The sequence below is a fragment of the Schistocerca cancellata genome, chromosome 3, assembly GCF_023864275.1.
Source record: "Schistocerca cancellata isolate TAMUIC-IGC-003103 chromosome 3, iqSchCanc2.1, whole genome shotgun sequence".
Taxonomy (NCBI): Eukaryota; Metazoa; Arthropoda; class Insecta; order Orthoptera; family Acrididae; genus Schistocerca; species Schistocerca cancellata.
The window spans coordinates 883941238-883958448 of NC_064628.1; the positions used below are offsets into that span (position 1 = coordinate 883941238).

The window sequence follows — 17211 nt, forward strand, 5'->3', positions numbered from 1 at the left end:
TTAAAGTGCAGCCACTCACAATGGTTGAAGCATCCCCAATTCTCTTGTGGTTCCCTTTTTAGGTACTCCACGTCGACGTCTGCTCGTAGATACGTATCGTCGGTAGGTTTTCCGGCTTCTGCTTCCCGACGTGACAACGACAACTCTCCGATGAGGTGCGGGCCTTGTGTTTTGGTATTACCGCGAGTCTTGTAAATATCGCTTTTATTTAGTAATTTGCCCGGCTGAAACTCTCTCCTTTTATGATTAAGACAGCCTGCGCCACCGTCCGGAGGGAGTGGGGGCGTCAAAGAGTTACAAAAGTTCGTGATAAGCAGTCCGTAAAACACGTAAACGTTCACTTCAGTTAGCGTGTTAGTTAATGCCTATGCTTCCCGCTAGATGGTGCTGACTTACTGCTGAATAGCTTTGGTTCCGTGAAACCTTCACTGATTAGTACTAGGTAAATGAAATAAGTGCAACACTCTTGTACTTCACTTTCACTCTACGTTCAAGGATTAAGATGGTGATGGATGATGGTCTGTTTAAAAGGTTCCTAGCCTGGAGGAATCTAAATAGTCCGCAAATGCCAACATGCACGCGCTCTACGTCCAGATTCGCAACTAACGGCACACGACACTTTCAGAAGTCCACACGTTAATATCTGTATACCGGTACCTCTGAATTCACTCGTATCAGCAGATAATTTGAGTTTCTGTCGTCTATATGTCCGTAAAGTTCCAATCTAGCACTAAAGTCCTAAAATCTTTTTAATACTCCGTTGCTACCAACAGTCAGAGATCGTACACTACATCACTTTTAATCTCCGTAATATTCTAACAGTTTATCGTGAATCTTAACACGATAAAGTCCAATCTAATTATTGTCTCGCTGACTGACACGGGTTCCCCGCCCTTTAACGAAAACAATCAAGGAAAAAAGGGGGCAATAATGACGATCAGGCCTTTTCATAGGTTTTTCATCACAAGAGTTTAACGTCACTGCCTTCTCCATGACGGAGCTTCCGTGGCTTTGCTGTACTCAGACGTTACACTACTTGCTGATATACTATAACTTTGATCTGCAATTACCGAACTCTGATTCTACACTATCTTCCCCTTTAAAAATTCTATTCTTAATTTTAAATTATTCTTTCTATAGCTTTTATCATTGTAAACTGAACCGAGATGTTACATGGTTCAATGCGGGCTGTAATAATAATCGTATGGCGGCGAAACTTGATAGCTACACTAGTGCGTTAATGCGGAACCGCCGGCCGGTGTGGCCGTGCGGTTCTAGGCGCTTCAGTCTGGAACCGCGTGACCGCTACGGTCGCAGGTTCGAATCCTGCCTCGGGCATGGATGTGGTTAGTTAGATTTAAGTAGTTCTAAGTTCTAGGGAACTGATGACCACAGATGTTAAGTCCCATAGTGCTCAGAGCCATTTGAACCATTTAATGCGGAACCGATTTCCGCTGGAAAAAGATTAGTTGGCCACCAGGCGAAAAAGTGGCGCTGTGAACACAAAGAACACGGGCAGAAAAGGTCCAAGAAATGAGGAACGCATAATGTCGATTTTATTATTAAATTCTGCTTACTCAATTTATACAAAATGAACACTGGAAATATCTTCGAAGTAATGCATCTGTAAAACGATCCGATCAACAGTTTAATGTAACAGTACCGGTGAAATCTGAGCAACTTCTTCCTGTATATTGGCCTTCTTTTAGACACAGCCAGAGCCAAAAATCACTAGGATTCGGATCACGTGATACTGCAGGCCATGCATCTTCCACTGGGAGACCGAGAAGATGCGATGCGCCATCTTGTATGAAAATACTGGTTTTACACAGTTGCGCTCTTCTAGACTAGGAATTACAAGCTGTACAAGGAGAACTGAATAACGTGCACTCGTCACGGTACATCTGACAGCTGTACTCTCTTCAAAGAAGAACGGACCGAGAATAAAGGCGCTCTTCACGGCACATCTGACAAGCCCTCTGAGTGTATTCTCTTCAGAGAAAAACGAATCGAGAGTAAAGTTACACGTGAATCCGCACCTCACTGTCACAAACGGTAAGTGCAATTGGTCTTCGTCCACAACACGCAGTTTAAAACTATCCTAAATTCGGCAGTTCTGTGTATCATTGCAATCAGTAGTTTAAAATGTGCCTCGTCCCCGCACAGAACATTGCCTGGCCACATATCATCAACTTCGATCCGTACGAGAAACCGAAGAGCATACACAGAACGTTGCTGTGGATCACGAGGTTTCAGTTGCTGTGCACACTGAACCTTGTACGGGTACCAGTGTAAAATGGTTCAAATGACTGTGATTACTATGGGACTTAACATCTGAGGCCATCAGCCCCTAGATTTAGAACTACGTAAGCCTCAGCAAATGGTTCAAATGGCTCTGAGCACTATGGGACTCAACATCTTAGGTCATAAGTCCCCTAGAACTTAGAACTACTTAAACCTAACTAACCTAAGGACATCACACACACCCATGCCCGAGGCAGGATTCGAACCTGCGACCGTAGCAGTCCCGCGGTTCCGGACTGCAGCGCCAGAACCGCTAGACCACCGCGGCCGGCAAACCTCAGCAACATAAGGACATCACTCGCATCCATGCCCGAGGCAGTATTCGAACCTGCGACCGTAGCAGCCTCGTGGTTCCGGACTGAAGCGCCTAAAACCGCTCATCCTCAGCGGCCAGCTACCAGTGTAATATACACGGTAAAACTTTCACCTGGTATGACGTAACGCAGTTTTTAGCGCAATATTAGTAACGCGTTGACATCATTTGGTTCTTCCTTGCAGAACTATGCATATAAAGTAGACCAAGTTTGTGATACCCACCTGAGCATCAGCAGACAGCCGCTGCATGTGCTTGGAATTATGACCATCAGAATGGCGAAGAAGTGCAGTGTAGACGGAAATACACGAACAGCAGGTTTGGCGGAAATTTGGGGACAACACCTTTACATAAGGGTACTCCACACATTCAACATTTTTTATCAATGCTATGTTGTCCTTCCCCTAGTATACCGAAGCCACACCATCGATTGTTATGGCAGCACTTTCATTTCGAAACGCGATATCAACAACGGTTAACCATTTGTTGTCATTTTATTAACAACTACTCAAAAGAACGAATACAAAAAAAGTGGGTGCGTGAATAATTTGAGGGAAAAGAGAGACATGCCCCATGTTAATTTCTCTCTGGAATCTGATGTATCTTGTGGCTTATGCACAGTTATTAAAGATGTGACAGGACAGAATAGAGAAAAGAAATGTATTAATTAGAGAGGAAAATGGGGTTAAAATGAGGTTAGGAGTAACCGAAATTTCTGTCGGCAGGACGGTCAGTTGGGTGATATTTAGTCTCGTGACATCAGCAAACCCCAGCAGTACAACTTTCATGAAATCTTGCAAAGCAATTAGTGGCCTATACCTGTTGTGTAACGATGTTTCTGGTTAATTAAATAAAAGCAAACTAACAATTTCCTGTATTTTGCAACTGTTGTTTCATATGGCTAGAAGGTTAATGCTACTGTAGAGTACTATCCAAATAAACACAAAGAAGGATGACAGTCTACAATATATATGCACATTTAGATTTTGTTCCGTATTTAACTTAAGTATTGCTACAGATGGATGTCCAGATTCCTTAGTTATATGTGATAATTTCGGGAGGCATACGTCGCTCATTTTACAGATTACTAGTCATTGAATAAATGTTCGAAGTGGAAGCAGTTTTTCGTAGCTACAGTGTGGTATAATGTGGCAATTTAATTCGATAAGCTGACACCGTGTTTTAATATTAAAAATTATAACAATTTTCCATTAACTTTGGAGATCTGACGGGAACCAGTGTTACCACTGCCGCAAGGTCGTTGGCATTCAACATACGTAAGGTGAGGATGATTAAAATTCGCTACTTGAGAGAGCCCCCATAAAAACTAGTGAACGATGGACACAGGAGATTTTCGGGAACATTTTTAAGAATATGCGGAAGGGAAATAACGATTAAACCATGAAAAAACACATTTGGATTTCTGCATGAGAGGATAATATTTGTTAATTGAGTACCATATTCGCTTTACAGATGACAAACGTTGCTCAATGGGATGACAATCGTCTTCTACGACAGCGTGGAAGCACATGATAGATTACTCTACTGTTGCGCAAAACATCTCAGATGTGATGTTGGCTAGCTCCATCGCTATGCTCGTCTTCAGCTTGCAACGTGTACTGGTTCTCCTTGTCCTGTGCCTCAGACTATGGCAACTAACTTATTCAAGAATTTGTGGCGCAACTGGCTGTCGGACTCTCTCAGGGACAGTTCCTAAATCGTCAGTTAATTCGCTTTCTGAATCATGATCTTCAATGCTGGTGCAGAAAGAGGACCTCTCCATATTGCTTTAGTGCACTGAAACTCGCGAACAGCAGGAGACTATTCCTGTTGTTTTGTTAAAACTTTTTTACGAATATAGCCCCACTCAGCTTTTCCAAAGCCATGTTAACTGTCTGAAACTGTAACACACACTGATGTTTCTGTTTCAGACGTACCAGAACAGGCGCCTAACAACAGGGTGACACAGAATAACGGGAACGTTTGAAAGGAGTAGTGGCAGCCATGGGCAGGTGGCAGCACTGTGGATCGTGACAGTCAGCGAGTAAACAGTCCGCCATTTCAGTAATCATGGATCAATGGAACGGACAACAGCGTGTGTTAGCCATAAAAATGTTTTATAAGAACAATGATAATTTGATAGCAGTGCAGAAGGAGTTTCGAAAATTTTAAAATTTATGACGTCATGATGCTGTTCCGTCGAAACACGCGATAAAATGTTGGATTAACTACAAGTCATGACACTTAACACTACTAACACAAACACGCAGCGCACAATCTGAACAATATTCCTATAATGTTGGACGCCCATTCAATACACCGTTTTCCGTCCACACTGTCTCAAGTAGCGGATGTTTACTTATAGCCACGACGTAATCAAAGCGATAACGCATTGAAGAGTGTGTCCAGATTGTGTGTTTAGATTCTAGCCCAGGCATAATTCAGCGTAAAAAAAAAATGGAGGCGTCTTTCCAGAATTAATACACTGATCCCGAGTTTTACTTTACTTATGTCCCACCTGAACACAAACAGGCATTATATACTACCAATGTAGAATGTGAAAAGACATAATTTCAAACTACACAATTTTAATCAGCTTTAATATTTTCTATTTTATTTACAGCGTTTCCCCAACAAAGAGCAACTGCATAGAAATATCACTCCTTACCAAAGGTTTGAGGAGTTTCGACGGGAGTTACACTGTGCAGAAGATAGAAACTATTCTGTTTTGTTGTTCAGCTTTCCAGGCTTGAATCTATGACACTGGCAATCCAATCTCGGAAACTAACTGGATTGGTGAACGTATATCGCTCCCATATCTGTCCTGTGCAGTCTCCCGAACAGAGGATGCCGTGCTGCATGTTGTCGACGACAAACGGCCCTCCACTGTCACCTCTGCAGACGCCAGTGCCCTCGTGTTGAGAGCGCATACAGTAAAAGGAGTTCAATTGCTCTTCCAAGCCCCTAGGGTAGCACTTGACAAGTGGCACCACCACCATTGTGGTCTTCCTCATCCTCTTGGGGCTGGGATGCACGCCACTCAAGCCCCATCCGACCACGGTCCCCACTGTGTCGACGTCTAGGGACCCTGTTCCCAGCGTCACCACCTGTGGACACCCAAAGCAATCCCAGTGACTCTTCATTGTCGAGAACGAAAATCGCTCCATGTAAAAACGAGACAAAACTACAGCTGCTACAACTGATGATTTACTAGCGATATTACCTAGAAATGAGCAAGTAAATGACTTTATACATAGAAAATACTCGAGATACAGATTTCGCATAGGGCTACTATATATAAATCACAAGTTTTATATACATTTCTTATTCTCTGCACGGGTTATTGAAGGTACTTAGCACATCTGTGCAACTACTAGAAAATGATTGTTTATGTCCCCATACACCTTTCATATTAATGATATAAAACATTGTCAGTGTGTAACGCCGGAAATGCATATCCTCCGATTTCCATCTATTGTACTACAATTTTTTTCCTTGTTTTGTTACCTCAAGATATGACATTTCTGTCTCTTTATATATTGTAATTGTTTTACTGTTTGTATATATATATATATATATATATATATATATATATGCATTTATGTCGATGTATAATTGGTTGTTTTGTAAATATTATTTGTAGTTTTACGCTGGGTCTTGCCTAGGGAAAACTATGTTATCGAACGAATACGTCGATAGGTCGTGTGGAGAACCAGAGTGTTTAGGATCTTTGGTAGTGTTAACTCTGCCGCGTGGATCGCGGGCTGAGCAGAGAGAGTCTGGCTGGAGTAGCGAGTGGAGCAGGTGTGTTGTGTGAAGCTCCCGCGAGTTGCCGCGCTTTCGGGATTTGGCAGCATGTAATTGCGCTCGACTTGCGATGATAGTTTCTGACATGGTGTCGCGGACGGGAAGCATTAGCTGGCGCACATCAAGAGCCCGCTTCGTCTGGTGACCGTGTCGAGAAGAAGGCGCGCCAACATCCAGCTTCTGCAACAGCGACGGCCGACAATGAGTGACTGTCGCCACCTTCTCGATCGACGGCTTCAAACCTTCAATCAACCAACAAGGAAGACTGGAAGCACGTAAAGTTTTAGAACTGTATGGCAGACCTGAGCTTTTCAAACTTTTAAAATTGTTACATCACAAAATTACAGCAACTTAGCATGAACCTTTGTTGCTCATTGTCCCAATTGCATTACCAAGCAGGGTCCCTTCCTTTTCCGTAATGAACACGAGTGTCGTTGAAATTCAAACGCCAGCATCATTCTATTTCACTGCTTTAATTTCAAAGTTCAGTTAAGGTATTCATAGCTGGCTACAATATTTAGATTACACAAGCACAAATTAAGAGTGCGAGTTTTGTTACCGTATTTTAGCTTACCTGTGACTGCAGCTCAGCTTGGTACGTACTAAGTTTTACTATTGTTAATTGTTCACAATCATTTAATTCAAGTTCAAAGTTAAATCTCTTATTTCTAAATTGCGTAGATTCAAGTAGCTTTTGAAATGATTGTTGAGGTAGTCCAAGACTAACCGTATTTTACTGAATTTCGATGTGCTTCAGAAAGAAAGCTCACTATTAACTTCAGTCACTAAATTAACTTTCGATTTTCCGGTTTTACTAATTCTTTTGCTAAATTAAGTCAGAGTGTAGCGAAATTTATTACTTCTGACAAACTTTCAGTTTTCACACTACACTTGTCAACCTTCAGTTGCCACGCTTCTAGTGCTAATTATATGTGCAATAATCTTTCTTTTTCAGTTACTATAGTAATTGTCCTTAGGACTGGCGACCGTAATTTCCCCCAAATCTCAAATATCTAATTACCGCTAGTTGACTGTTAACGTAACGGCCGCACATTTACTTTCTTTATTAACTTTACCCCTATTTCAAAATTAATTTCCACCAGTTTCATTAGCATTTTTCCTTTCATTTAGATGTAACCCTTTCCTCCCTCTTTACCGACAGATTAACTTCGGTGACGATTGCTTTTCCCAAATTTCCATTAGGTACACGCGGTTTAATTTTTCACTGTCATTAAGGTCGATAAGTGAGGGGGAGGTTACAAGTGGTCTTCAATTAAATATACAGGGTAAGTAAACAAGTCCATAAGTTTTATAGACACAAAAAATACACATAACGAACTTCAAACATCAATAATACGCTATGTGATCAAAAGTATCCGAACACTCCCAAAAACATACGTTTTTCATACTAGTTGCATTGTGCTGCCACTTGCTACCAGGTACTCCATATCAGCGACCTCAGTAGTCATTAGACATCGTGTGAGAGCAGAATAGGGCGCTCTGCGGAACTTCGAACATGGTCAGATGATTGGGTGTCACTTGCGTCATACGTCTGTATGCGAGATTTCCACACTCCTAAACATCCCTAGGTCCACTGTTTCCGATGTGATAATGAAGTGGAAACGTGAAGGGACACGTACAGCACAAAAGCCTACAGGCCGACCTCGTCTGTTGACTGACAGAGAACGCTGACAATTGAAGAGGGCCGTAATGTGAAATAGGCAGACATCGATCCAGACCACCACACAGGAATTCCAAACAGCATCATGAACCGCTGCAAGTACTGTGACAGTTAGGTGGGAGATGAGAAAACTTGGATTTCGTGGCGGCTGCTCATAAGCCACTCATCAGGCCGGTAAATGCCAAACGACTCCTCGCTTGGTGTAAGGAGCATAAACATTGGACGACTGAACAGCGGAAAAACGTTGTGTGGAGTGACGAATTACGGTACACAATGTGGCGATCCGATGGGAGGGTGTGGGTATGGCGAATGCCCGGTGAACGTCATCTGCCACGGTGTGTAGTGCCAACAGGAAAATTTGGAGGCCATGGTGTTATGGTGTGGCCGTGTTTTTCATGGAGGGGGCTTGCACCCATTGTTGTTTTGAATGGCACTATCACAGCACAGGCCTACATTGATGTTTTAAGCATCTTCTTGCGTTCCACTGTTGAAGAGCAATTCGGGGATGGGGATTTCGTCTTACAACACGATCGAGCACCTGTTCATAACGCACGGCCTGTGGCGGAGTGGTCACACGACAATATCATCCATGTAAAGGACTGGCCTGGACAGTCCTGACCTGAATCCTACAGAACACCTTTGGGATGCTTTGGAACGCCAGGCCCCACCGACCGACATCGATACCTCTCCTCTCCGTGAAGAATGGGCTGCCATTCCCCAAGAAATCTTCCAGCACCTGACTGAACGGGAGTGGAAGCTGTCATCAAGGCCAAGCGTGGGCCAGCACCGTATTGAATTGCAGCATTACCGATGGAGGGCGCCACAAACTTGTAAGCCATTTTCAGCCAGGTGTCTCGATATTTTTGATCACATAGTGTATACTGATTCTCCTTCACTACTTAACACAATCCGCCAACGATGGGTAAGTTCTCGATTGCGCGACTGTGGAAATCATGTGCTTTTGAGGAGAAAAACTCGTCGAGTAATGTTCGGATTGCATTTTCATCCGGAAAGGAAATTGTTGAAGGTTGTTCGGAAGAAAGAAAGGTGAAAATCTGATGGCACAAGATTAGGTGAATAACGGGAGTGCGGACCGACTTCCCAACCGAACTCCTGTATAGTGGTTTTTGTCAGTCTAGCCGAATGCGGGCGGCCATTGTCATGAAGTAGCATCACTCACGCAATCTTCCTGGTCGTTGTTCTTGGACTGAGTTTGCTAGACGTCGCAGTTGTTGACAATAAATATCAACAGTGGTAGTTACACCTGAGGGAAGCGATTCGTAGTACACAACAACGTCACTATTCCACCAGATGCATGAGATTATCTTTGGTGAATGCGTGCAGATCTTTGTAGGGAAGATCGCTGCTTTGTTTGGAGTCAGCCACTCCTTTCCTTATGTAAGCATCATGAAATCATTTCTCTCACCAGTATTCTCGTATACAGGATAGAATGCTCGGTGTTGTTCCCGAGCCAGCTGATAGAGAGCAAGCACAGATGCAGATATGGCCATCCCCTGATTTTTACTTAGAGCATGCGGTTAGACCCCCCATGAACCATGGACCTTGCCGCTGGTGTGGAGGCTTGCGTGCCTCAGCGATACAGATGGCCATACCGTAGGTGCAACCACAACGGAGGGGTATCTGTTGAGAGGCCAGACAAACATGTGGTTCCTGAAGAGGGGCAGCAGCCTTTTCAGTAGTTGCAGGGGCAACAGTCTGGATGATTGACTGATCTGGCCTTGTAACATTAACCAAAACGGCCTTGCTGTGCTGGTACTGCGAACGGCTGAAAGCAAGGGGAAACTACAGCCGTAATTTTTCCCGAGGACATGCAGCTCTACTGTTTGATTAAATGATGATGGCGTCCTCTTGGGTAAAATATTCCGGAGGTAAAATAGTCCCCCATTCGGATCTCCGGGCGGGGACTACTCAGGAGGACGTCGTTATCAGGAGAAAGAAAACTGGCGTCCTACGGATCGGAGCGTGGAATGTCAGATCCCTTAATCGGGCAGGTAGGTTAGAAAATTTAAAAAGGGAAATGGATAGGTTAAAATTAGATATAGTGGGAATTAGTGAAGTTCGGTGGCAGGAGGAACAAGACTTTTGGTCAGGTGATTACAGGGTTATAAATACAAAATCAAATAGGGGTAATGCAGGAGTAGGTTTAATAATGAATAAAAAAATAGGAGTGCGGGTTAGCTACTACAAACAGCATAGTGAACGCATTATTGTGGCCAAGATAGACACAAAGCCCATGCCTACTACAGTAGTACAAGTTTATATGCCAACTACCTCTGCAGATGATGAAGAAATAGATGAAATGTATGACGAGATAAAAGAAATTATTCAGGTAGTGAAAGGAGACGAAAATTTAATAGTCATGGGTGACTGGAATTCGTCAGTAGGAAAAGGGAGAGAAGGAAACATAGTAGGTGAATATGGATTGGGGGGAAGGAATGAAAGAGGAAGCCGCCTTGTAGAATTTTGCACAGAGCATAACTTAATCGTAGCCAACACTTGGTTCAAGAATCATAAAAGAAGGTTGTATACCTGGAAGAATCCTGGAGATACTAGTAGGTATCAGATAGATTATATAATGGTAAGACAGAGATTTAGGAACCAGGTTTTAAATTGTAAGACATTTCCTGGAGCAGATGTGGATTCTGACCACAATCTATTGGTTATGAACTGCAGATTGAAACTGAAGAAACTGCAAAAAGGTGGGAATTTAAGGAGATGGGACCTGGATAAACTGAAAGAACCAGAGGTTGTAGAGAGTTTCAGGGAGAGCATAAGGGAACAATTGATAGGAATGGGGGAAAGAAATACAGTAGAAGAAGAATGGGTAGCTCTGAGGGATGAAGTAGTGAAGGCAGCAGAGGATCAAGTAGGTAAAAAGACGAGGGCTAATAGAAATCCTTGGGTAACAGAAGAAATATTGAATTTAATTGATGAAAGGAGAAAATATAAAAATGCAGTAAATGAAGCAGGCAAAAAGGAATACAGACGTCTCAAAAATGATATCGACAGGAAGTGCAAAATGGCTAAGCAGGGATGGGTAGAGGACAAATGTAAGGATGTAGAGGCTTATCTCTCTAGGGGTCAGATAGATACTGCCTACAGGAAAATTAAAGAGACCTTTGGAGAGAAGAGAACCACTTGTATGAATATCAAGAGCTCAGATGGCAACCCAGTTCTAAGCAAAGAAGGGAAGGCAGAAAGGTGGAAGGAGTATATAGAGGGTTTATACAAGGGCGATGTACTTGAGGACAGTATTATGGAAATGGAAGAGGATGTAGATGAAGACGAAATGGGAGATAAGATACTGCGTGAAGAGTTTGACAGAGCACTGAAAGACCTGAGTCGAAACAAGGCCCCGGGAGTAGACAACATTCCATTTGAACTACTGATGGCCTCGGGAGAGCCAGTCATGACAAAACTCTACCATCTGGTGAGCACGATGTATGAGACAGGCGAAATACCCTCAGACTTCAAGAAGAATATAATAATTCCAATCCCAAAGAAAGCAGGTGTTGACAGATGTGAAAATTACCGAACTATCAGTTTAATAAGTCACAGCTGCAAAATACTAACGCGAATTCTTTACAGACGAATGGAAAAACTGGTAGAAGCCGACCTCGGGGAAGATCAGTTTGGATTCCGTAGAAATGTTGGAACACGTGAGGCAATACTGACCTTACGACTTATCTTAGAAGAAAGATTAAGAAAAGGCAAACCTACGTTTCCAGCATTTGTAGACTTAGAGAAAGCTTTTGACAATGTTAACTGGAATACTCTCTTTCAAATTCTGAAGGTGGCAGGGGTAAAATACAGGGAGCGAAAGGCTATTTACAGTTTGTACAGAAACCAGATGGCAGTTATAAGAGTCGAGGGGCATGAAAGGGAAGCAGTGGTTGGGAAAGGAGTAAGACAGGGTTGTAGCCTCTCCCCGATGTTATTCAATCTGTATATTGAGCAAGCAGTAAAGGAAACAAAAGAAAAATTTGGAGTAGGTATTAAAATTCATGGAGAAGAAGTAAAAACTTCGAGGTTGACCGATGACATTGTAATTCTGTCAGAGACAGCAAAGGACTTGGAAGAGCAGTTGAACGGAATGGACAGTGTCTTGAAAGGAGGATATAAGATGAACATCAACAAAAGCAAAACGAGGATAATGGAATGTAGTCAAATTAAGTCGGGTGATGCTGAGGGAATTAGATTAGGAAATGAGACACTTAAAGTAGTAAAGGAGTTTTGCTATTTAGGGAGTAAAATAACCGATGATGGTCGAAGTTGAGAGGATATAAAATGTAGATTGGCAATGGCAAGGAAAGCGTTTCTGAAGAAGAGAAATTTGTTAACATCGAGTATAGATTTTAGTGTGAGGAAGTCGTTTCTGAAAGTATTTGTATGGAGTGTAGCCATGTATGGAAGTGAAACATGGACGATAACTAGTTTGGACAAGAAGAGAATAGAAGCTTTCGAAATGTGGTGCTACAGAAGAATGCTGAAGATAAGGTGGGTAGATCACGTAACTAATGAGGAGGTATTGAATAGGATTGGGGAGAAGAGAAGTTTGTGGCACAACTTGACTAGAAGAAGGGATCGGTTGTTAGGACATGTTTTGAGGCATCAAGGGATCACAAATTTAGCATTGGAGGGCAGTGTGGAGGGTAAAAATCGTAGAGGGAGACCAAGAGATGAATACACTAAGCAGATTCAGAAGGATGTAGGTTGCAGTAGATACTGGGAGATGAAGAAGCTTGCACAGGATAGAGTAGCATGGAGAGCTGCATCAAACCAGTCTCAGGACTGAAGACCACAACAACAACAACAACATGCGGTTAGAGCATGCGGTACCCAGAGACTCGATTTTTTAATCTTGCTCATTGCATGCAAATGTCGCACGATGGTGGACTGATCACTGTGATAAAACGTGGACGGCAAACGCTTTGTCGCCTAATCGTGGTTTCACTATCCTTCAACCACTTTCCACAGGCCCTCGCCGCGGTAGCACACCAACAGACAACCAGCCTCTCCATTTCGCATATGCTCATTCCCAGATCCTGTTCCAGGCCGTAAGTCTGCGATTTGTAGAGGTCGCCTATGTCGGTTGATTTCCTCATTTGCCGGCCGTATAGTCGCTAAATGAACTCCCCATTTTTCACTGCAACGTTGTTACTAACGCGTCCCATGTCTATGACGCAACCAGTCAGCCTTCACAGCATTCTCTGTCATGGATGTGATTTTAAAATTGGAATTGTATTTGTGATGGCAAACTTGAACCAGTTTGACATGTTTTCTGCAGTGTGTCCGTCTTAGAATTGTGAGCAAACAAAAAGGTATGACTTAGTTCACTCTTGTAATCTGCGATATGAACAGTGAGAGCATAGAAACTAATGTTATTTACACTCGTCCATGCATCAAATGTTAGGCAGACTCCCTTTGCAATGGCCTCATCATTTTTAATTTTATTAAATAACTCGTGATGCAGACTGGACATCAGAGAGTTTCACTTGGGCATAAATATATATTGAAACCTGGTAGTAAAGGAATGGCAATTATGTAAAAAATTTTAAAAACATACAGAAAACAGCAAATACAACACCAAAGGTTAATTTCAAAGGAAAAGCAACTGACCACCAAACAGGTGAGACAAAATGATGGTAAACTTGATAGCACAATCATTTAAACCTTCTGTAACGCCAAGAATGGCAATTATATAACAAAATTTAGAACGATATAATAAAGCAGCAAATGCAATAATAAAACACAAGTGCCAGTCATAGACGGTGCACCAGGAATCGACCTCTGAGTAGGTCTGACAAAAACCTTTCGCGAGCGATGAAATAGGCAGTCAAGAGTTGCATTCACTTCACAAGACGGTAACTCAGACTAGTGGCGGTCTAACGAATGACTAATGATAGTCTTGCTGAGACTACCTGACGTCCAATAAATCAAATGCAGAGACGTAAAAATACGCCAAAGCCGGTCCCGGAGGTCTGGACTCTGCCAGAGAATACTATGCCTAGAGCACCTGGAATGAGAAAGGAATCACTACCACCAGAGCAGAAGAATCGTCAACCATCCTACAAACAAGAAAGCTGTCAAAACTACACGCGTCAGTGGACACCAGCGGCAAGGCGAGGAAACGTACACTGTCGTTACATACACTAATCACCAGGGCTGGCAACTGGGACGTAAGCGGCCACGAGGCAGGAAAAATACCGTTGATTGATGTGGTGTCACCGCCAGACACCACACTTGCTAGGTGGTAGCCTTTAAATCGACCGCGGTCCGTTAGTATACGTCGGACCCGCGTGTCGCCACTATCAGTGATTGCAGACCGAGCGCCGCCACACGGCAGGTCTAGAGACACTTCCTAGCACTCGCCCAGTTGTACAGCCGACTTTGCTAGCGATGGTTCACTGACAAAATACGCTCTCATTTGCCGAGACGATAGTTAGCATAGCCTTCAGCTACGTCATTTGCTACGACCTAGCAAGGCGCCATTACCAGTTACTATTGATACTGAATCATGTACCGTCAAGAGTGACGTTCACCATTAATGGATTAAAGTTAAGTATTCCACCAGCTACGTCCGTTTTTTCTAAATTCTAATTTCCTTATCCTGTTCCAGACCTCACGCCAGCCTGCGTGAGCTAAAACGCGTGCCTTTCGGCTTCCTCTAGTAACCCGGTGTTGGCTCTCCTGCCAACCACAACAATTGAACTTAACAAATAGTAACAAACTGAACACTGAACACAATAAATAGTAATTAGAAGTCCAGGAAAGCTAATCATATCTGCCTTCCCCAAGCACTCCACTCGCTGCTCTTCGCCTCACAACACTATGACCAGCATCACGAACCCAAGTCACTTGAGAATCGCAAGATCTCACAATGGTGGAGGTTTCTCTACTTGAGTCCAAAAGCACTCAACTTAAAGCTTGCAGGATCCGGTTTACGAGGAGGTCGTGCACCCTCGTGACCACAGGCCTTCGATCTTGCAGTCCATGCACACCACCAGCTGTCCCGGCGTGTTCTCGCACTGCGCGGACCTGGCTCCCCCTTAGTCCCCAACCGAACAGCACACTGACACGACCCGGAAGAACCACGACGTCGCCCCAAGGATAGGGCTACAGTTACTACATATCGATAACTGCCGTTGCTGCCACTAGCGGACAGTCAATGCTTGCGAATGCAAGTGGCGCCAGTCAACACGAGAAGAAGACAAACAGCTGCAACCATGTCAACTAAACGATATGGTCTGGCCTCCAACAGAGGACAGGAACCTACAAACAGCGCCAACACGAGCTGCAGCATGGCTCATATACGAGGTGCATTCAAGTTCTAAGGCCTCCGATTTTTTTTCTAATTAAGTACTCACCCGAAATCGATGAAACTGCCGTTACTTCTCGACGTAATCGCACTGCAGACGTACACATTTTTCACAACGCTGACGCCATGATTCCATGGCAGCGGCGAAGGCTTCTTTAGGAGTCTGTTTTGACCACTGGAAAATCGCTGAGGCAATAGCAGCACGGCTGGTGAATGTGCGGCCACAGAGAGTGTCTTTCATTGTTGGAAAAAGCCAAAAGTCACTAGGAGCCAGGTCAGGTGAGTAGGGAGCATGAGGAATCACTTCAAAGTTGTTATCACGAAGAAACTGTTGCGTAACGTTATCTCGATGTGCGGGTGCGTTGTCTTGGTGAAACAGCACAAGTGCAGCCCTTCCCGGACGTTTTTGTTGCAGTGCAGGAAGGAATTTGTTCTTCAAAACATTTTCGTAGGATGCACCTGTTACCGTAGTGCCCTTTGGAACGCAATGGGTAAGGATTACGTCCTCGCTGTCCCGGAGCATGGACACCATCATTTTTTCAGTACTGGCGGTTACCCGAAATTTTTTTGGTGGCGGTGAATCTGTGTGCTTCCATTGAGCTGACTGGCGCTTTGTTTCTGGATTGAAAAATGGCATCCACGTCTCATCCATTGTCACAACCGATGAAAAGAAAGTCCCATTCCTGCTGTCGTTGCGCGTCAACATTGCTTGGCAACATGCCACACGGGCAGCCATGTGGTCGTCCGTCAGCATTCGTGGCACCCACCTGGATGACACTTTTCGCATTTTCAGGTCGTCATGCAGGATTGTGTGCACAGAACCCACAGAAATGCCAACTCTGGAGGCGATCTGTTCAACAGTCATTCGGCAATCCCTCAAAACAATTCTCTCCACTTTCTCGATCATGTCGTCAGACCGGCTTGTGCGAGCCCGAGGTTGTTTCGGTTTGTTGTTACACGATGTTCTGCCTTCATTAAACTGTCGCACCCACGAACGCACTTTCGACACATCCATAACTCCATCACCACATGTCTCCTTCAACTGTTGATGAATTTCAATTTTTTTTCACACCACGCAAATTCAGAAAACGAATGATAGCACGCTGTTCAAGTAAGGAAAACGTTGCCATTTTAAGTATTTAAAACAGTTCTCATTCTCGCCGCTGGTGGTAAAATTCCATCTGCCGTACGGTGCTGCCATCTCTGGGACGTATTGACAATGAACACGGCCTCATTTTAAAACAATGCGCATGTTTCTATCTCTTTCCAGTCCGGAGGCAAAAAATCGGAGGCCTTAGAACTTGAATGCACCTCGTACAACTGCTGATCACTTTTAAAAGCTGTACATCTAATGTCATATTTTTATTTAATGTGACCGGATTTATAATATAATATTAAATTAATGTTGAAAAATTACTTATTTGTTGTTGTATATGAAAAGCAGTTGGGGTGAAGGCATTCCAAAAGGAAATAAATCAGGACTTGCTCCAGCCGATGACACTGCCTTCCTTGCCCTTGCCCCCACCCTGCAACGCTCCCAACGCCTTCTCCAATCCCATCTTGACCGCTTCACTGCTTGGTGCAACCAGTGGTTGCTTAAGGTCAATCCCTCCAAAACCCAGGCGATCATTGTAGGCAAAACCACCCCCTCCTTCCGCCTCCTTGATTTCTATCTCATCGTCTATGGCCATCCTATTGCCCTCACTCCCACCCTTAAGTACCTTGGCGTCACCCTCGACCGTCGCCTCTCCTGGACTCACCATCTCC

At 43.7% G+C, this 17211-nt stretch overlaps 1 protein-coding gene across 1 annotated transcript in view; it reads right to left on the minus strand.

Moving 5' to 3' along the window:
• Positions 1-5352: 5352 nt before the first annotated feature.
• Positions 5353-17211, minus strand: part of LOC126176628 (trypsin-5-like) — a 35136-nt gene continuing 23277 nt past the window's right edge. The window contains exon 2 of the mRNA XM_049923787.1: positions 5353-5724. Coding sequence (XP_049779744.1) covers positions 5353-5724 — 372 coding nt within the window. The remainder of the gene's footprint in view (positions 5725-17211) is intronic.